This window comes from Zonotrichia leucophrys, chromosome Z, assembly GCF_028769735.1.
Source record: "Zonotrichia leucophrys gambelii isolate GWCS_2022_RI chromosome Z, RI_Zleu_2.0, whole genome shotgun sequence".
Lineage (NCBI taxonomy): Eukaryota > Metazoa > Chordata > Aves > Passeriformes > Passerellidae > Zonotrichia > Zonotrichia leucophrys.
This window is the reverse complement of record NC_088200.1, coordinates 1,764,927-1,787,665: the sequence shown is the minus strand read 5'-3', so window position 1 is coordinate 1,787,665 and position 22,739 is coordinate 1,764,927. Positions and strand designations below refer to the sequence as shown.

The following is a 22,739-nucleotide window of genomic DNA, read 5'->3' as shown; positions in this document are numbered from 1 at the left end:
AGCTAAATTATAAGTGTTTCCTGTAAGGAATTTCAAATGAAGTTAAAGTTTGAGCCTTAGAGAAAGCTTCCCCAAGCAACACACTGAGGGTGAGAATTGAATGGTACTTGTGACATCACTTTTTGCCAAAAAAATACAAAGTTATGTCTGACAATGCCCTTGCCAACACTGACAATGCCCATATTTCATTATGAGAATAAAGAAAGCTCACAACTAGCAAGGAAGCCATAAAAAGCCTTGAAGAGTTGCATTATTCAGATAGAATAAATAAATGAAACATTTCTAAAATGCACTTTGCCTGTTTGCTTAGATATTATATTACTTCAAATGCTTTTCATAAGACAAAATCAAGAAGGTAATAGCCAATGTGCCTGACTAGAAGCCTCTATTCTCCTCAGGCCCAGAAGAGAACATGGGACCCTACAGCAGATACTGTCATCAGAAAACTTGAATATGCAGGAGACACCTCTAGAATAAGAGCCAAAGTTACTTCCTGAGCTTTGCTGACTAGAGCTTAGGCAGAACGGATGCGTTAAGACCTTGGCCAAGTCCTGAAGTCTTCGACATCTTGCTCATGGTCCACACCCACAACATGCATCTGAAGACTGTGCCCACAAGTGCTCTTGCCTCACATCCAATTGCCTAACAGGTAAAACACTTTCCCAGGACATCCAACAGTTTCTTTTCCTCACTCCACCTAGCAGAAGTCAGCCCTGATCTACCACCACCTGCCCTCTGCTGAGCTGGCAGTTGCCCTGCTCTCTCTCTCTCTGTCCTATGGCAGCCAAAAAGATCAGTGTTTCAGAGGCTCAAGGAACACTAACATTTAAGTTAACAAATACATGGATTTTGCTGGAAGGACAGGTGCTTAAATCCTTCTTGGAATGTCTGTGGTTGTTTGCCAAAACATTGAGGGGCTCCCAGAGGATCAACAAACACATCAGCACTCAACTCCAGTAAAAATGTCTTCCCATCAGCAAATGGAATTACAGATTTTTTTAAATGACTGCCATTAATGCAGCTTGCACTAGGTAGAGCCCTTCTGTTTTCCTCCTATATTCATCTAATTGAGACATACAGTGGACAGCAAATGTTTGGGTACTAACTGTGTTTAGACAAGACATCAATCTGCAAGACAGGTACATGGGACAAACAGAACATTCAAAATTAAAATGCACAAGAATTGAAAAAGCATTTTTGTTATTGGTTTTGTGGAATTCATGGTTATGGACACGTGAATTCCCTTCCCTGGTACAGCTGTTCAGTTCATATTCAAGTTCCTCCCACTGCAGCAGAAGTGGGAGAAGACAAAGAGAGTAAAGAATTATCAATGAGCTTGGGTCACTGGAGGCTATGCTTCTGCAGGTTATGCAAACTGTAAGGTTCAGAAGCCACTCCTGAAAAATGTAGTTGGGAGTCCATGAGATGAACATTTGAGTAGTCTACTAGAGACAAGGCTTTTTCAGCCAAACACCTGAGTCAAAAACCATTTCAAACACAACTTTCTGTGCCACAAAGCTGCAAGATTCCACATCAGGTGGTATAAGCCTTTCTTCATGTTCAAACCTGCAAAACTACAGCATGAGTTGAAATTATTTCAAGCATCAGAGGAACTCAACTTGAAGCCTTCCACAAAACTAAGGGGAAGTAAAAAGGCCAGTTCTGGGAGGTAACTCACTAACTGAACTAAACAGTAACTTTGAAATTCTTCATTTAAACTAAAACTGAGTATGCTTCACTTGCACCAGGCTTTTCTCTATCCACTTCTCAAGAAAAGAACAAACGAAGCACTGAAAAAGGGGCCTGTCTACCTACAATTATGAGTGAAGATTCTACATGAAAATTCTCAACTCTAGTTCTAAGACTTCCTTGTATATTTGGAAATGAAAAGCCACAGTTTGGAGGATTTTTCTGCACAAATGCTGAAGTCAGATTACTGTGCAGCACTTGTTCAAGGGGATTTCCCCAACCTCATTGTTCTTCTGCCAATTCTAAAGCATATGCAGCGAGATGTGAACTTACTCCAGCTCCCGATTGTTCTCTTGTATCCTGCCAGTCGGCTTCAAACAATGCAACATGACAGAAGCCAAAGAAAGCTGTTCATGATGAGACAATGGCATTGTACACAGTAAATTTTAGAAGCTTTCCACCAATCAACAGTGCAACTGAGTCAGAGTAAGTGAAAAAAAAAAACAACCCCAAGTAGTAAACAAGACATGGGAAATTACTTTTATTAAATTAGCAGGTGTACATTACAAGTGGGATTAAATCAGTAGGGAGCCTATTAAACAGCTATTTGTGTTCAAAGCTGCAGCAGTAAAGGAACTGCAGTATCTTGTTTAGCCTATAAATTCCTCCTAGCCTAACAGCCTGAGCGACATACTTGGGAAGTTTCTCATGTAAAATTGGCTAGGTTGTCATAAAACATTCACACTAGTAAAAACAGCACTCAGGTGTTTTGTTACAGTACCAAGAAAACTAAAATGGCTGACTTTGACAGAAGAATATAATGAGGAAAGGAGTCTTCACCACACTGAATAGCTGGCTAGCTAAAGGCATGGGTTACCAACAGCAAGACAGGGAACAGTTTGGCATAAACTAGGGCTGGGTAAAGACTGACTCCTTTATTGGAGAAAAAAACCCCTATTTATGAGATAATTTGGGGCTCAGTATTGACAATAAAGCACAGTCAATATATTTTTTTTGAGTGACTAATACATCTTCTTAAAGGCAGCATGAACTGTCAAGATGCAGGTATTACTCTTCCTAGTCAGAACTTGCTAACAGAACATACTGTGCAGGTAAATTGCTAAAGTAAACACAAGCAGCCTCGGCATCAGTTGTTAACCTGATAATTAACTGCAAATTAAAAATTAAAAAAAAAAAAAAAAGAAAAAAATCAAGCAAGCCTAAACACTTACTTTAACACTTATTTTTGATTCAGACTTTTCCTGCTTCTTACCATTAAGGCAATCCTAATGAAGAGCAGCATCAACTTAAACAAAGAACTTTCACAAATTCTAACCATTCACATTCTCACCCCCAAATTTGCTTTCACATCACTGACAGTCCAACAGCAAAACATACTTTAAGCTTTCTCTCTAAACAATTAATATGCCTTATAGCAGTGAAGGTGGCATTATTACAACCCTTAAAAAATTATGTATCTCCATTTATAGACAGAAAAATAACAGCAAATTAGAAACTTAGGTTACCTGGGAAAAGGCAGGAAATCCAAGGCCAGAATCCACATTCCCCCAGCCTTTATCCAGAATTCCAGTTAGTATACAATGTAATCCTCAAAATTCAACATTTCTTCCTTCTGACTCGAGAGACAAGCTCCTTTGAACTACACAGCATTTTGCTACTTGCTAAGTATTTTTCACATTTGTATTTTTACTCATTGACCTAGCTGAAATGACATGCCAATACTCCCTGCTTGGCACACCAACTCTAACAAATTATGTGGGTAAGTCACATGGCTTCCTGAATTGCACGAGCTTAAAGCTGGCAGCCCTAAGTATCTTTGTTTAATACTCTAAGACTTCCTTTTTCAGGATGACATCATTGTAAGATGCTGTAACCTGAGCAATGCCTACACTAAAGCTTAACCTCAGCTACAGCAATTCAGTCCTCACCACCAGCCACAGCTGTGCCACAAAACAAGTTAACAGTTATGTTTTAGTATTTGTAATTAAACCCCACTCAATTACACCTGAACACAATTGCTATCCTTAATTTCAGTTAGAAGTTCATTCCATTCCACCCTGTGCCATGGGCAGGGACAGCTCCCACTGTCCCAGGCTGCTCCCAGCCCCATCCAGCCTGGCCTGGGACACTGCCAGGGATCCAGGGGCAGCCACAGCTGCTCTGGGCACCCTGGCCCAGGGCCTGCCCACCCTCACAGGGAACAATTCCTTCTCAATATCACATCAAACTCTGCCCTCTGGCAGAGGGAAGCCATTCCCTGTGTCCTGCCACTCCAGGCCCCTGTCCAAAGTCCCCTTCTTATAGTCCATTGAAGGTATCTGAAGAAGCTCTCAGGTATCCCTGAAGAGAGACTATTCCAGTAGAAAGTGGCAGTAGAGGAAAACAAAGCTATTAGAGAAAAAAAAAACATTACCTTGTGCTCATATCCATCTTGTGTCGTACTCCACACATGAAATACAGCAACAGCATTACTCAAATAGGAGAAAACTAACAAAATTTGCTTTTAGACTATAATGTGGGAATTATATTGAAAGGGTTAATAAAAGAAGGAATAACAGTATTTAACATGATAACATTACCAACATTGCCATATTAATTGTTAAACTCTAGTTTAGACAGGAAGTTTCAGGGAGCCTTGAAGTCAAACCTCATGTGAATTTTTATTTCCCACTGTATGTCCATGCAACATCTAAAGGTGTTTTGCAGCCTCAAGTTTGAACATGTCATTTTACATAATTAGGGCAGCATCCTTTTTTCTATAACCACATCCTTTAGTCTTTTACAGAGAACAATGGGTTCCACCATAATTATGGGACTGCAGAATAAGGGCAGTTTGATTCTCCTGCTACGCCTTTCCAATGAAGACTCCATCCAAAGAACTCACAGCATCAAATGTCATAAGGAGGAGCACAGGATTATGAAGCTAATCTTGGCCAATATCCCCCAAAATCTCAGCTGTTTCTTGCAATACTTCCAGAAAAGATTTATTTGGCTTCATTCTAAAGAACAGTTTTTATTGAAATTCCAACAAAAGAAAAACAGAGGGGGGTCTCCTTCATCCTCAATAAGCCTGTCATGAGAAAAGGGAGTCAGTTTATCAACAAGCGATTTACAAGCATATTATTCCTGTAATCTCAGCAAGAAAAATAGTACTTCAGTGAACTTTGAAGCATTGTCTTAAATATCTATAGATATTTTTGAAAGCTTAAGATGTTCAACTATAGTTTTCACGCATTTTCATTTACATCCAACGGAACGCATCCAGACTGAGAAACACTACATGGTTTGAGGACATTTTTTATACATTAAACTATGATTAAGAATAAGTGTCCATCCCCGACTTGAATAGTGAATTATCCCATCTCTGCTACAAACTATCAGAAAGTGCCAAGTTTTCTTTCTGGGAAAACAGGCTTCACCTCTGTCTGGACTGCAATGTTATTGCAAGTGCCTACCACTGTCCTCTTCACTAACTTGCTCATGGCTTGGCAGACGTTGGGAACTCTCCTAGAACAGTTCCCAGAGAAACTTTCCCTGCACCCCAGTTTAATTGCTGAAATCACCCGTGTCCTATGGCTTTAACCTGAGAAGGAACAAAGGAGTACCTGTAGTGCTCTCCTCTGAAGTAACCTGGTTTTGGGAAAGATATTAAACCCTGAAAACAATCTATTCTAGAAGCTGCATCAGCTTGACAACTCAGCTCTATTAGTGATCAAAAGCATTTCTAAAACTAGGTTACTGCACTTACCTATGTGATCACTTTCCTGACAAATATCCCCAAGACATTCAAGACAACATGCTAACTGGTAGAGGGTTTGTTTTTTTCACCTCTTTACACCTAAATTTACTTTCTACTCAATTATGTGAAGAAAAAGGGATCAAAAAAAGCATTATTTTAAAAGATTTGTTTTCAAACAGCAGTTCCAAGCCAGCTTCCCCATCTTTGAGCAGGGTATTTCTCTGCCCAGTGTACTCCTGCTGTTAACTCTTGTGTAGACACTGTGATCTGCACCCATGTTTGGAGGCTCAGAGTGACCAAGAAAGAGAGCCAATCTGCAGAAAACAATTTTAACATGGGCCATAAGCCATGCCTAGGCCCCTTGTCTTATTCACAGTAGGGAATGAGAGAAGGGCTGTGGGGCAAGCAACCAAAGGAATAACATTTATAGAATAGAGAAACAGTTTCTTTAAAGGATTTTAATCAACTCAAATGGTGTTTTTTTCATGCGCTTGACAAATTTTCATCAGATTCTGCAGTTTTAAGTATTGAAGCATTGCAGAGTACATGAGAAATACAGCAAAATTATGATATACTGGATTTATTTCCTGGATACTTTAAGTAAGCCTAAGAGAAGTTGTGTCAATAGCATTATTCACTTCAGCATCAAGAGCAGTCTTTCAGGCTCAGAAGTCACATGGATATTTTTTTCACTAAAAAAGCCCTAACCAAACAACAACCAAACCCAAAAACACTACAGCCTTCAGATGCAATCAATGCATGCTGCTGTGTTTTTACATTTTTTAGGAAAGAATATCAGAAAGATATTCTGAATGCAATGCGTAAATAACAACACCCTATTTCCCCAGAACAATCAGGGTGTAACCAATTCCATGGGAGCAATTAAAAAAACTACCAGCCTTTACTATTGGATGAAGTGAAAGCCATATAAGTATGGCTTTAAAATATTTGAAATATTACTACTTCCTCCTAAAAAACTCAAAGCACCATCAATGTTAATGAAGTTGATCACTAATTCCAACCAATCACTTCATTTGTAACTGTGTGCTTCACATTCCCAACACTCCCTCACTATCTTCCACATTCCCAAAACCATGGACCCATTGTAGGATTTTCTCATTGTTTCTGAATGGTACAAAAATTCAGAATTCAGCTCACATTGGAAGCAGAAGCCAGGTGCTTTAGAAATCTAACTATGGACTGCAAATTCCAAAGATCATCTACATTCTTACTCTCACTCTGACTCAAAACTGGGAAGCTGCAAAAAAAAAAACCAAGCAAGAATAAGCTTCTAAAAACCATGGCACATGTTAACAAGACATGTTAACATGTTAAACAAGAGGGACAGAAATCACATATAAGACCAGATAATACTAAAACTCCAATGGCAAAGCTGGCTGGAAAGGAAGAGCATGACAAGAGTATCAGCCCTTGCTCTGCTCTGGAAGCAACTGCTGCGTTTCACCTGGGATGCTGAGGCACCGTACCAGCACCCCAGCAGAGACTCTCTCAACTGCAGTTTCAGAAAGCTGGGGTTTTTAAACCTTTCTTCAGCCAAAAATCTGCCAGAGCGCTCTCCAACTTTCAACACTGCTCTACTTTTGTGATGCAATTCAATATAAATCAGCAGTAAAATTTACTCCTCTGCAGGAACCAGAGCCCCCAAATAAAGCTGAGATTCAAGTGTTACCTACAGCCCCACATAAAGTATCAAAAGCAACTATATATAATAACTGTAATATGACTACTGCTATTAATGTCAACAAAAATTTGTCCAAATTCAATGCTTCCCTTCCCGTAGGCTTTGGTCTGGTTTTTTGGTTTTTGTTTTTTTTTGTTGTTTTTTTTTTTTTTTTTAATTTATTTCCAATTTTGAAAATAAATGAACTACAGCAAGTCAATATTATCCCAAACCTGTCCCAATCAAACTCTTTTTACTAGTTGTACGTTATAAGGCACTTGAAAAAAACAACTGTTTTGTGGTCCCATTTAAAAAGAGCAGAAATAAGGCATGAAGCATATCTGTACTCTTTTTAAGAGAGAAAAATGATTCAGCTGATCACACCAAAATACTGGGATGCTGAAACTAGTTGTGTTTTCATACTTTGGATTTCAATTCTCTGTGCTGTTACCACTGAAACAACTTTTTGAATAACAAAGATAAGACTATGTGCCAGACTGTATGCCAAAGATATGACAATATGCCAGCTGATTATTGACTACATGGCATGGTTTGGTTTGTAAAATGCTTGGATTTCAGCCTCCACTAGTTACAAAGCATTTATAGACTGGGTTTTGAGGAACCAGGTCTAGTGGAAGATGCCTCTGCACATGGCCATGGCAGGGGAGTTGGAGCTAGGTGATCTTTAAGGTTCCCTTCAACCCAAACTAATCTAGGATTCTGAGATTCAAAAGAATAATCCAGGCTAGGAAGGAAGAAACTGCTCCATTAGAAGAAGGATGGTCACAATGTTTCTCCACTGACTACATCTTCTGCCCATGTCAAAACTGCATGAGAGAGCATGAAGAGAAGTTCTTAAATGCCACCAAATTCATTTTGTATTTTAGAAAAGTGAACTCACGTGCCAACATTTAGTTTCAGAATACACAAGGATTATGTGATTAGAATCCCACTGGCTTGCTGGGAGGATTCAGCAAGATAACTACAAATTACTTAGAGGGCTAGTGTCAAAAGGACTTCTGTACTTATTTAGCCTCTGCTCTAGATTACTGACCCACTTATGAAGAGCTAAGCAGTCCTGCTGTGCAATGCCAACACCCACTCCATCTGTTTGCTTCTGCTTTCTCAGAACCTCCATTAGTCTCGTAAGAAGTTGTGTTAATTACCACATGAGCAGCTTTGTGTAGTACACACAGGATCAGCCTCCCTTAGTGTGCAGTCACCTTGACAAACAGCACCGGAGAGGAATAAACCTGATTCAGCACAATTATCAATGACACACAGTAAGAAATGCAGATTTCTTAGTAGGTGATTTAATACAACTTTTGTTCAAGCTGCTTCTCAGTTTTGTGAAAAGTCTGTGGGAGTTTGGACGCTTTGGGTTTCAATGATGAAAAAGTATACTAGAGTTTAACACTGTATCAAACCTCTGGAAATCTCCCAGGGGACCAGAAATTTCTGAAACTGCAAATGAAACTTTTTTTGAAGCAATAATGCAATAGCGACAAACAGAAGCATCCCACGACAGTTGTTGATATCTGCACCAAATTAAAAACAGTAGTAAGTAAAACTAAAGCTAACTAAAAAACCAACACACACAAAAACCCTCCCCAAGCAGAACAACATTTGGAAAGCTAGCCCAGCTGTCACATCAGAACTGCATCTCAGCAGCTTGGCACCACAAACTTCCTGCTGACTAGTAAGGAAAAAAGTTTCAAATTCAGCATTTTATTATTTATCCCTGCTGATCTGCAGATCTTTAAGACATTCATTAAAGTGGGTCTCAAGCAGTGGTTTCATTAACTTACTAAATCCAAGAACAGAATCTCCAAGAAGTCATTACAGTACCGAGTTGACATTCATTATTTCTTGGGAACCCAAACTACTGCTGTCAAAGTGAAGTAATATCAACAATACAAAACCCAGCTATGAAATTAAAAAATTCTGTATGGCACTGCTGGCAGCCCTGATATCACCCTGCCCCTTAGTGCCAAAACAATTTTTTAATTTAAAATTAAGCCCTGTATAATAGCCAACACCAACAGAAAAACTCTTTCTGCCTAACTCTTAAGGTACTCAAGAGAAGTAAAATCCAGGTCCAGTTCTTTTTACAGCTGAGTGCAGGACAGAGAATAGCAAGAACTGCTAGTCACAGAATATCTGTATTCCACTTTAAAGAATTATTTATTGTGTCTACTTTAGCACAAAAGGTCACACAAGCATACTCTACTATGAGGAGACTAGAGTCTACTCAAAAATAATGATGTATTAGAATACTGTTTGTATCTTCTAACAAAATTCACTGTAGACATCTCTTCTTCTGAAATAGCAACATCTACTGTTCCAGTATCCCTGAAGGAGGGCTCTATAAAATCCAAGAGCTCTAGAACCTAAATACACATTTTTATATTGTGTGTTTAACTTGTGTCATATGAAACAACTTCCAATTAAGCACCTCATCTGAGTCTCAGTAAAGACTTGCTAAATACACGGAGTCATCTCAAGAAACATAAAACCTTACAGGTTCCAGTCTTAGTCTGCTGATAATACACTAAGACAAGAAAGCACTAATATTTTTTAATCTATTGTTTCCATCTGGAAGAAGGAGAAAGCAGAAGGCAAAACCAGAAATTTTTGGGTATATTCTAGGGAAGAAAATACAAGCAGAGTGTAGCATTAGAAACAAAATGTGAAAAGAAAAGAGAAAAATAAGAATTCAAATAGTCAGTTATTCAGGGTATAGTCATGATTTTCCGAGACAGCTGTGTCAAATCGAAAACAGAATGCTGAAACCATTATCAGATAACAGCTACAACACATTTGATATATGGAATCATTAGTGACAGAAGTCAAATCTAGCTTGCGCTATGATTAATACAAAGTTTGAAAGTAGCTAGGATAAATGCGCTAACACAGAAATGAAGTTCATAAACCAGATGTAGCTCCTCTCCCCTATAAATAACTTTATGCTAAAGTGACTTAAGTGCCCAGAAAAGTGAAACTGTCTAACTTTTTCATGGAAAACACACCTGTGAAGTGATTTGATACTTCTGTCTCACACAATGAGCTTGCCCAGGCACCCCAGTGGGATTTCAGTGCAACATGAATCAAGAGCAGACGGCATTATACTTACAAACATAACCCTTGCTCTCGCACAGCAGTTGCTATGAATTAAGCTGGGAAAGTCAAAGGGGTAGAATGCAAGTTGTTCATCTAAATCTTTATACATATCAGAAGAGCAATTCTAGAAATACCCCAAGTTATTAAGCAAAAAGTGTTTTCATTAAACAATAACAATAATTACAGTAAATAAACTGGTCTTCAGACAACTTGCCTCCAAAGACAAAATTTTCCTTCAAAAGGGAGAATGGAGGCAGCTTGTACCATTTAAACTAGCAGATAAAACTGAAAATAATTAGATTACTGAAGTGTTGACCAAGGAAAAACTAGTCTTTTGGTATTTTTTCAAGTAAAAGCGTTGGCTCCAGCATGCTCCCCTCCCCAAGTATAGACAGGATTATTAAATAAAAGCATAAGGCAGTGCTACAAACTAAGACCAGTGTTAAATATCATCAGAATACATGAAAAAGAGAATCCTACATATCAATAAAAATTGAAATGTAACAAAATTGTGATTTCACAAAGCACGTGATTCCATTATAAGCAAGCACCATATTAATCCAATACAGGTTTTAAATAATTTTAAAGAATCAAAAGCATGCAACTATTTTTTAGTCATTTGTTCACAGAAAGTCTGAGCACCCATTTAGTCATTTCCTAAGTGGCTGTAACAATTTCAAATACAATAGCACTTACCTTGGTATTGTCACACATTTTGTATTGCAATTCTGAGTGGTAATTGCCTTCTCAAGCTCATCCAGCTGTCCTGTTTTCTTTAGCTTCTTGACCAAGCTTTTCACTGCTTTCTCACACCACTTCTCCTCCTGACCATTCTGCTCACCACCACCAGCCCCTGCAGTGCCACCAGCAGATTTTTTCCACCCCAGAAGTCTCTTCACAACTGGTGGAGTGAATGGCAATATGGACATGACTTCCACCACAGAGGACACTCAGCAAGCAATGAATTGGAGATTCCCGCCTGATCCCTAAAAACACAAACCAAAACAAGAGACATGTTAGCACTGAGGTTCCACATGAATTAAATACCTGTCTGCCTCAGGACATTTCACTGCCAAATTCCAAAGGACACTGCATCCCAAAAAAACAAAAAAAAAGATAAATAGCTCAGAAGTAGTCTGTATTGCAGTTAGACACTTCATCAATAAAGATCAAGTTTGCTGCAGACTCTTCAACAGCTAACACAGACCAAGATTACTACTGGAATAGAAAATTAATTTTTTCTCAAGTCTTTCCTGACTAAAGCAAACTTCACCAAATATAGAAGGTAACTTGAGTCTAGCTTTGTACCTAGGCTAGCTGGTTTAAGTAAATTATTAATATTTACCCCAAATGACTGACAAATTACATACATATGGGCACGTTCTGCCCATCTCCAAATTAATTTAGCAGATGAAATTGTGTTTGGAAGGTGATTTAGTGGTTATAGCTTGAGAGAAACCTTACAACAGCCAGTCATTTCACAAATCTTTTCTCACTTTGTCATGTTTTAAATAACTACCAGTTTTTTTTTTTTACATGGGGGGACACCAATTTCAAATTTCTCCTAAGTCTAGTAATAAGCCTAGTCCCCTCTAAAATTCAGTGGTATACAGATAATAAATCCTCTCAAATGGCAGTCCTTAAAAAGAAGTCTTTCAAAATTCACTAAAGGAACAGTTAAAATCTTAGTTTGTAGGCATCAGGGTAGTAGAACTGTCTGTTTTCAATTTTAAAAGCCTTTCATTCATTATAACTACCTGATCAGGATATTAATATAAAATGAAATATTAAAAAGGATGCTGAAACTGGAGCTATGTTTAGCATTCAGTGCAATATGCACTTCAAATCATTTAAAAGAGAAATGATAGCCACTTAGGAAAAAGCATCTTGCTTTTGCAGCTTCCATTAGGCTGGGTTTAGGCATTAAAATAAAATACCTGAAATCAACCGACAGACACAGCTGTTAGAAATTAAGGAAACAAGGACATTAATGGTCCTATGGATGGAAGCATAGCTTTGTAGTCAAAAATGATCCTATTTCCAGGCAACAAATGGGTATTTGAACTCCAGAAAGTTCCCATATTCCCAAGCTGAGTAAGTTAGTTCAGTTGAAAATACCTTGTTTTAGCTAAAAGCTAACACTACCTTCAGGCTATTTGATTTGAGCTTTGAAGGCAGCTTATGTGTCTCTCCAACCTGTACAGGCACACTCCTCACATCTATCCAAAATATACCAACTTCATCTTACTGAAGTCCCCCACCTGCACAACAGCATGATCCGAGGTACTTCAGGCTACAGCATTCATGGCTAATTTATGCCTTGTCACATTTTTGCACTTTCAGTGAGGGCCAAGTCAACAAACGCTAGATTATATTCTACAGGTACTTTAAATCATAACTTTGCAACTTCCACAAAACAGAACATTCAGTAGGCATGACATTTCAGATTCAAATAAATTACACCTCCATAAAACAACTTCTCAGAGCACCCAAAAAATATGACAGAAGCTAGCAAAGTAGTTTTCTGGCGTCAGGGAGACAAAGGTGCTAACTAACAGGGCCTAAGATCAACACTGATAATTTTACGCAGGCCATTGAAAATGCTCCATCCTAAACCACACAATCACTGAGTGTTTTGAGAAGAGACTGTTAAAAATCATCTTGTTGCACCTTCCGCCATGGGCAGGGACACCTTCCCCTATCCCAGGCTGCTCAGGGCTCCACCCAACCTGACCTGCAACACTTCCAGGGACGGGGCAGCCACAACTTCTCTGGGCAACCTGTGCCAGGACCTAACCACCTCCAGAGGCAAGAATTTCTTCCTCATACCAAATCGAGACTAACCCTCTCTCAGTTTTAAACTATTGCACATTTTTTGTCTGTAGAGGCCCTGGTAAAAAGATAAAACATTCATTTTCACACAAGACTATAAAGAAATTATCTTCTTCCAGCAACATTAAATTATTACTGAATTGTCCCCAATAACTCCAACTGATGGTTTTGCTGAACATTGCATTGGAGGCTGGCTACAGCAAACATGAAAAATAAAACTCAATAGACAACATTTTTTAATGAAACACTGACTCAGACACTCAAGGTATAGTATGAAAAGGAGTCAAGCCAACACAACAGCTTTTTGCCACAGGAAGCTCAGTTCTCCTTCCTTTCAGTGGTACCACCCCCTCAGCACCAGTGCTAATGCCCTTCCACAAAAATTCAGCTAGGTAAGAGTAAAAAACGATCAGTTTTCTAGGGGTTTTGCCAAGATAGTTCTTTTAAGCTAAAAAGCTGCTCACACATGGTACTGATGTACTACAAGTGATGTCAGATGAATTACAGGAGTGTGGAAAGAGAACTCCAGCCCCAGACTTCCACTGCAGCACTAGTGTTGACTGCATAGCTGGAAATGTGCTTTAATTTAAGTCATTTATTTTGGTGACAAAGCCAAATTAAGCAGCCTGATATGTTCTGAACCATTTGAGGGCCTGGCAGTGAGACACATTAGACCCCTAATGAGTACACCAAGCAGCTCCAAAGATTAAACAGGCAGGCATGCAGGGCCTCCACTGGTTGAAGAATCACACTCAGTTTCTAAAGCAGGGAGCAGCAGTCACTGGGAGCTTTATAAAAATACTTCAGCCTCTGAGCAAGGCCAGCACTGGGTGCTTCAGAGGCACACACAAGAAATTCAGAAAGACTGAACAAAAGGAGACAACCCCTTTGGCTTTTAAGACTTTGTTTCAAAGAGCAGCAATTGATGTATAATAGCTAAATATTAAATTCAGTGCTGACAGATGTAGGCAATCAAGTACCACTATCACTGCTGATCCACACACCAATTCTTATTCTTATCTGAATATTTTCTGTTCTTTAGCTTCAAATTTGACACCTTTCAGTGCCACAGAATACTCCTTTGACTGTCAGCCTTATAAAACACAGACTTCAGAAAGGTCTCATTTACCACCAAGGCGGTAAATAGCCTCTTTTGGAGCCTATTCTTCCAGGCCCTCCAAACAGTCTCAATGCTTTTATCCAATTTTTCAGCTTTTAATACTCCCTGTGATGAGGTGCTCAATTTTGAAGTATTCTCTCCCCTAATAATGAAATAAAATTTTCTGTGTTCTCTGGTGGCTTGGTGTTTCTTTAACAAAGATTTGCCTTTCTCCTTCAAATACACATTGAGTAACTTAAATTCTGGAGCACAAAAGAATTTAGAAATTCCATATATTTCATTTGAACTCTCACATTATTTTGACATACTCAGAGGAAAATAAATTTTTAAAAAATCTCTTTTTACATTTCCAAATGACAGTAAGCTCAGACCTAACTAATCAGAAATTTCTAGGTACTACACTTTATTTTATACAGTTGCCTTACAGATTGGGCTCATCCAGCTTCTGCAGAAGATGTCAGAAAGCAAAAACTGATATGTTACCTCCATGAAAATCAACTGCAAAAAAACCCAAAACACCAAGAGACACACTTAAAGAGGTATTTCTAACAATGATTTTTTGCAACTTTGCAGCTATTTAACAAAAACACAACATACATGACAGCTGCAGACTAGGAGTCTGGGAGGCTTAAACTAACTTCTTCCTTCTAGCTATTGTTTTGCCATGTCAGTGATTTGCCAGGAGTTATCAATAAGAATTTCAGTAAGTTATTCCAGTAGTGACCCTGTATCTTTCAAAGGGTGAGCAGAGAGAATGTGACACAAGTAGGACAGGGACTTCATTCAGCTTAATACTTCAGCCTATTGTGATGAGTACTCACATGAGAGTATGTCAACCAGCTTAATTTATGAAAAAAAGGCACTCTGCTCCAAGCCTAGAGAAGACAGTGCAAACTGCAAGGCACGAGCGGGCTGAATTATGAGCAATCTGGACCAAAGGAGATTTTGCAATGAAAATGCAGCCATGGTGCATCCAGCTCAGTGCTCCAACAGCTCCTAAGGCGGAAAAAGGACATGCTACTCAAGGAAAGCATGTGAACCTGACTGTATTCTGCACTCCATTCTCCTCACAATCCTTCAGCAATTTAAACAGTTACAAAATTAAAGGCTACATTGCTACTTACTCCCATCAGAAGCAATTTATGGACTTGCTGTCCCACAAATCCATCTAACCACCTTTTGAACATGCCTTCACAACCTCTTGTGGCGGACTGCACCAGTATTTAAGTGCCCACTGTTAGAAGAACTATTTCTAGTAATTTAATTCATTCCCTTCCTAGTTTCAGAAAGTCACTCTTGTTCTACCACTGAAAACTTTGCTGCAGAATGAAGAACTACTTGCATTCATCTGGCCTGCAAGCTTCACAACTCTGTACATGAGAATCACGTTCCTCCCTCAAATAAGAGGGCTCTCAGCCTCTCCTCACAAAGAAACTATCTGAACACAGCTCACCCAGTTTGGGATGCTCCCCTGGACAGAGACCAAGCCTGAAAGCTTTACTTCTCCCATTAAATTAATTTCAAGTACTTGAAGACACTGTATAAGGACTAATGCAAGGACCACAGAAAAATATTGTATCAGCCTAACGTTATCTTTGCATTTATTCATTTTGTTATATTATCCTAAAGCTCTCAACATTATAACTTAAAAATAAAGCATAAAGACAGAAGTTTACACCTCATGAGGAACTGGAGATAGAAGGCAGGGTGCATGTGTCTGCTGCAGAACATCTGTCAGGAGCTCAAACAAACATAAGGATCCCTAGACCTGCATTGATCATTCTAACTGTACCCACCCAGATGGTATCAGAAACACCTTGTTTACACCAATGGGTTTAGGACTCACTGCTAAAGCTCATTTTTGACCAGCAAATCCCATTTCTACTCATCAATTATAACTTTTACCTTCAAATGGATACAGTAATAGAAGAAGCTTTGATCTTTTAAAGAACAATAATTGTACACACTGCCACTGCTGACACTTGCCTCTTGCTAGAAACATTCCTCTAGATTTTTTTGCCTGGTACACATTCTTCATCCACTAAAAAAAAAATAATAAAACACGTTCTTCCCCCAAATGCACATAGAACACAATCTTTACCGATGCTGCAAGAAACATTTCCACATTGCTAAAATGGCCTCAGATTAACTACATGCTGAATATGTAACATCCCCTCTTACTTGAAGTGTTTTTTTGTGATTCCCTCGTAGTTTAGAGCCAACCTCCTCAAAAAACTGAGACTCACAGCTTTTGCTTTTAAAATGAGCTCAGATGTCTTCACCATCACTGACTCCTGGCACCATGACCCCTTTGCTCCCTTCTGCTGAGGCCCAATGGCATGGCCCAAATTTGATCTTTATTTCCTTCCTGTGCACTACCTCCAATATCCACTACAAGACACCAAGACTCAGGGACTCTCTGGGCAACTGCAGAGAGATTTTCAGGATCCCTTCCCAAGCTCAACTGTAGTTGAACTAGTAGTACCAAGTCAGCATAAAACTTCCATTTCAGTCCTTTCCATCCCAGTCCATCTCCAGAATGTGCCTTCAAACTGCAGCTAGGGATACTCAAAGGAGTACTCACTGTTACCCAGAAAGGTACAAAAGTTCCTTTAGGTTGCTGGAACACAGAGAGCCATGTGCTGTTACTCCCAACAGATTAAGACTGGAAGAGCTACAAATTGCCTAACTTTGGTGGTATTTGTTTCATCTCTGCCCCCGCAGCATATCTCTCCTCCCTGATGCACACATGTTTCTATAGTTGGTCAAACAGTGTCATAGTTGGCAACTTCTAAAGTCAAAGTTTGAGTCATGTCTACTATTATTCCATTCTACTGTGGCTCTCTGGAACAAGTATTAAATATTAAGCCCATGATCCCAGCAATAACTAAGCACAAAAGATGAAGAAAACCTTAAGGGCAGCATACTAGCAGACTGAAATCTTCAAGGGAAATTTTCCTTTCCTGAGTGTCTGGAACATACTATAAACACACTGGTGCTACCAAAAATATCAAGTGATTTCTGGCTAATTTATTCTAAAGCCTTATGCAACATATTTCATATCAGTCTGCTTATTCATCTTAAACTTGAAATAAAGAAATCTGATCTCTCCTGGTTTTACTAGAAGTATTCTGGCTTAGAAGAATTTCATTTGCAAGAGCTCTTCTGAAATAAAGAGGACAGAAGTTAAGCTCCCGAGGAAAGAAGATCGAGGAAAATAATTTGTGGTATTTGAAAGAAAGTCTACAAGCTCATATCCTCCCTATTTTAGTCCCATTTTTGGGATTTTTTTAAAGGCAATGTTTTTTTCATTAATCCTGGAATCTGGAAAAGATTCTTTATCAATTTCACCAAGCGTACGATGTGCACCTGAATTCAGTATGAACTTCAAACTAAAATCAAAGTCAATCTTTTACATTTGAGATAGAATACGCTCTAGCTTAAACAACTCAGTGCAAAGGACAAGGGGCATCTATTGCCCCCACCACTCCTCCAAAAACTGCCTTTCAGGATTCCAGAAGGGCTAACTCTTTCATTTCCTACAAACAGACATCTGGTTTTCTGAAGAACCACTACCAGAAAACGTGATACAGTGCTCATTATTACCGCTCATTCATTCAAACTCAGGTCAGAGCAGGGCAGTATTCCCTTACTGGGGTTTGGCTGTTTGGGTTTGTTCTGGGTTTTTCCTTTGGAAGGGGAGTTCAGCCCCACTGAGTAATGCCCTCAGACTCCAGTTTAGGTTTTCAAACAATCAGCCCAGTAGGGGAGGTGGCTCTGGGGAGCTCCCATCCCAAGGAGCTCTGGCCAGCAAGACCAAGGTCCTGGTTCTGTTTTGATACAGGCTGATGAAGTTCAAGGCATGATGCTTGTGACCTTGGAGGGAAGAAGGAGCAAAGGGATTTCCTCCTCTGGGCCAGCTTTAGAGTGAGAAACTGAAACATGCCTATACAGAGACTCAATTTACGCGTATTTTTAAGTTTACCATGCTCTAGTATTGCAATGCATCTTGAAATTCTACATAACTCTACTCACTGAAAACATAGTTACTCACCTATCATGACTGTGTATCTCACTCACTCCAAGAAGTCTGTTTATGAATCAAATGAGAAAACTCAAATTTCTCATAGAGCTAAACAAGCATGATAATGATCTTAAAAAAGCTTGGGAAGCTGGATTTTTCTTCAATTACTACAGGCTACCTCAAATTGTAGCCAATGCAGTAATGAAAAGGTGTGTTGCTATTGAAAAATTAGCACTCCATCTAACACATGCACTCCTGGCACACTAAAATTGCCTGCAACAGGAGACATGAGAAGGAAGAGTTGCTAATTTTATTGACCTTTGATTAAACTACTGGCCCAATGTATTTTAGCAAGTCTTAAAATTGCAGAAGAGGAAAACTTCCACAACTGTAGTTGGCCAATCCACCTGTCTCTACAAACATGCAAAATTCTTCCACTTATTCAGTATTATGAACAACATCAGAGTACTGCTTCTTGAAACTCAAAGGACATTAACAGCCCCAGAAAAGCTGTGACTAAGCACTCCAAAACACAGCAGTTTAAGCCCTTCTCACCTCATTAATTTTAACTGAAATCTTCCATGTGCAACAGGCAAGTGTCAGCTTCATTATTTTAGAAAATAAATATTCCTGGGCTAAATTTGACAGGAATATTCACAGAGCTGCTATCAGTTACCTAGGTACCTGTTTCAGTTTATAGCTTAGCAGCTCCTCCACTTTGTTAAAGCCCAAACAATTGCATTTAACAATTAGTTAATGCGAGTTCACTTTCAATAGAGGCCTAGAGCTCCTCAGACAAGCCAGCCCCCCACCCCCTTGATAAGCAGGGTTCCATTATGTTATATATCTATCTGATGTTAATCTCCTCTTGCTCCAGGGTTTTAAACCAAGCTCGAGCCCCAGACTAAACTGATGGGAGACTCTGGAGCTCCCCTCTTGGGGTCCCTGCTTGGTCTTCCTTCACACTGCGGCTGTCAAACACACAATCAGAGTAAAAAGTCATCTGCAATAAGGGCTTACTGTTTGCAATGGAGTTGCTGTTACTGGAAGTGGAGAGGAATGTTTAGGAAGGTTTTCTGCAGTGGCCAATTTCTTCTAGCCCAGAGAGTATTGAGCACAGGGCTGCCTGTACTCTCCATTCTATTACAAAAACCTAATCCCATCGCATGACCTGCAGCAATTCAGTTTAACAAATCAACAATTACAAATATTTTGGCAAAGTAAGCTTAGGTATTGTTTGCCTCTCGGCATAGTTCACAACCAGTTTATGGCTTTATGATAAAAGTCATTAAATCCAATCTGAAAAGCAGAATTTACAGCTCACTTAGCAAGTCAGGCCCATAAATGGATGCTTTCAATTACAGGGCATTTACATGCACAACCATTAAGGCAGCACTGAATACATTTGAAAACTCTGGAATACTTTTTGTAATAATTAAAACTTTGCGTACTGTTCTTTATACAAACAAAACTTAGGAATTTGCTTCAGTCTCAAGCAGAGCTCAGATTCATTGTTGCCCAGAACTTACTACAAAGCCTGTTCTCCCAGTACTTTTGTGGGAAAGGGATTAGAGAGATGGAAACAAGGTTTGTTTTTTAAAGTTGCCCTCAGTAGCAGGGAGGTTTTTTTTGAGCTCCAATAAACTCAATTATATCAACTGGTGCTCAAGACTTCTGAAAGATCAAGTGGAACAGGAAGATGGAGGAGGAGAGCCTTTCATTTGGAGATTCACTGTGCAATTCCAGAGTATTTGATTTTCTTGGTCAATCTAGCTGCTGGGTGGAGGGAAACAAGAGAACAGTTCAGAGACCAAATCTTGAACCTCATTTTATCAATGGCTTCAATTGTCCTGTTTCTTTTATTGTTAAACCAAACCTCAGGAAAGCTGATGAATTCTTCTCCAAGGTTCTATCATGCACATCCAGCCTCTTCAATAAAAAAAAATGGATCTTCAAACACTTACACCCCTTTTGTTGACTGTGTATCTGACCCACACAACTGCAGAACAACCAGCTGCCAGGTTACTCTTTTCAACACCCCAAGATGCTGCTCAACATATGCTGAGACTCATCTTCAACTGGAAACCACCTTAAACAAGACCCTCCCCTTCCACTTCTTCAAGGCATTTGTAACTAATGTTATCTTTCATCACGACAGTGCTAAGCAAAGGGGGGAAGGGACTTCACAGACACCTCCTTTACTCACCCTCTCACCCCCCCCCCGAATTCACCGGAGCTTGTAAACGTTAGAAGTTTGAAAGCTGTGCCTCAGAAGGAGCACACAAACAACCCACTCACGCACCGACACCTCGACAAAGCATGAGAAAATCTAAACAAGCAACCTCGCTCTGCTGGCCTCTCACCTCAGCCAGAGGGTGTTTCTTTTCCAGCCTGGAGAACAGAGCAGCACTAATCAGTCCCTCGGTGGAGAGGCCAGCCCCCACAGCAGCAATGCCATGAATCAGTTTGGAAGTACAGCTCTCCAGGCTAAGACAGAGCACTTGAGAAAAGACAAACCTGCTGTTACCTGCGGTCTCCTAACAAGCTGTTATTACAAACCTCTCACTGCCAATGGAATCCAACCCCTTTACACCCCTGGACTGTGACAGCATGAGCTCCACACACAACACACACACAGGCTGCAGGTTTTTGGAGACACTTGTTTTGGCAAGCCCAGTAAACAAACTTTCTCGTAATGCTATCCCACTCACAAGCATTTGAAAAGAGCACAACACACGTGTTGGGTTTTTCTCAGTCAGAAACTGTGACGGATGACCAAAGAGACACAAGACCAGCCTGCAGCCTGAATCCCAGCTGTTCAACAGCTCTCCACAATCATCACAAGGGCTCTTCACTCATTCACACGCTTTTTTCCGTCCTTTTATTTCCCCAGAGCGAACACTAAAAGACCACACTGCATTGCACTTCTCTTCCCTTCCACTCTCCACAAAATGAAAAAAAAAAACCCAAAACAAAAAACCCTACAAACAGGAACTCCACAACTCTGCAGCAACACCAACCACTTGCCCTTATCACGACAGAGCTTCCTGCGTGCACTTATCGAGACAGATGAAACATTACCAGGTTGTGTTTGTTTACAAACAACACCCAGGGATGGAGCTGCCACAGCTCCTCTGGGCAGCCTGTGTCAGCACCTCACCACTCTCACAGGGAGGAATTTCTCCCCAGTATCCCACCTACCCCTGCCATCTGACAACGCACAGGTCGCTGCAACATTAAAGGCGTGAATTAAATCAGTGAATAAAATCCCGAGTCCTGCCTCACGTGGGCCGTGTGTATTTTACACCCGCGGCTCTGCAGACAAGGGGAGGGGATAGACAAAAGGGTGAGGCGAGGCCTCGCCAACCCAAACACAAACTCCTAGCTCCAAACACAACCCCTCACCCCACACTGCTCCTAACTTTCCCCTCCAAAACTCCACGGAGTTTCGCGGACACCTAACCCTGATTGCACGTCCAGGAGGCACATAGGGGTGTCCTAAGCAGCGCTAAGAGCTGGACACGATGATCCTCGCGGGTCGCTTCCAGCTCGGGATATTCTGCGGACCCCTGCAAGGAAAACACACCGGGCACGGAGGGAGGGAGCGGGGGAGAGAGGGAGCGGCACAACTTCTTTATTCCTCCCTCCCCTCACCCACACACACACACAAACGGGCGGCACAGTGCGGCCCTCCCACCACAGCCCGGGGGTAATGCCAGCGGGAGCGGGATAAGCATGCCCGGGTCCCACCACAACAAAAAGGGCGAGGGCGTAGGGAGGCGCCCCCGGCCCCGCCGGGACCAGGCCCGGACGGTTCCTCACGGCCCGCACAGCGCCAGCGGAGCGACCCTGCCCATGGGGCAGGACCCCGGGCCCGGCACCCACCAGCACCTACCGGGAGCCACCAGGATCCGCCGAGAGCCACCGCTCCTTCTCCTCCTTCTTCCTCCTCTCCCCTTCCTTATCCTCCTCCGTCTCCCCGAGTGCTGTGCGGCCGCCGCCTCTTCCCTCAGCGTTACCTCCTCTGAGGACCCACCCCCTGAGCCGCCCCGCCCCCGCCGCTGGGCGGGGAGGCCCCCCATTGGCCTCGTTTATCTTTCCTTTAAAGAGCCGCACTGCGATTGGTCCAAGGGTCTAATTGGCAGTCAGAATCACCAATGGAGTGCCCTCAGCGTTAAAAAAAAAAAGACAAGGGAAGGGGAGTGGAAGAAACAGGCGTGAGGCGAAGGGAGGCGGGTCGAGGTCGCAGAGCTCATTGGTTGGCTGGGCTGTCAGTCACAGCGCGCGCGCCCGCCGCGGGAGGCTGATCGGCGCGCGCCGGAGGTTCGGATGAGATGCAGCAGCGCAGCCGCAGTGCGGCGCCCCCGCTCCGTATCCTTCCGCGGCGGGCACGCTGGGAGCGGAGAAAGAGTGCATCGATTCCCGGCGGGAATTGCCGCTGGACTCCGGCTGGGGTCTGCACGGGTGGGCTGTGGCACCTGGCTTCTTCCTGCAATAGTGTGACACCTCGACC

General features: G+C 41.1%; 1 protein-coding gene across 4 annotated transcripts in view; it reads right to left on the bottom strand.

Annotated features, from left to right (window-relative positions):
• The window catches only part of SMAD2 (SMAD family member 2), a 48,934-nt gene extending 26,662 nt beyond the window's left edge, over positions 1–22,272 (bottom strand). For 2 of the 4 annotated variants that reach the window (XM_064735651.1, XM_064735652.1), the window contains exons 1-2: positions 22,122–22,252; positions 10,947–11,236 (exon numbers count right to left, since the gene is read on the bottom strand). In XM_064735651.1, coding sequence (XP_064591721.1) covers positions 10,947–11,179 — 233 coding nt within the window. In that variant the 5' untranslated portion in view covers positions 11,180–11,236; positions 22,122–22,252. Of the gene's footprint in view, positions 1–10,946; positions 11,237–22,121 lie in introns of all 4 variants that reach the window. The other 2 variants (XM_064735654.1, XM_064735653.1) reach the window with 2 other exon arrangements.
• Between the last annotated feature and the right edge of the window lie 467 nt (positions 22,273–22,739).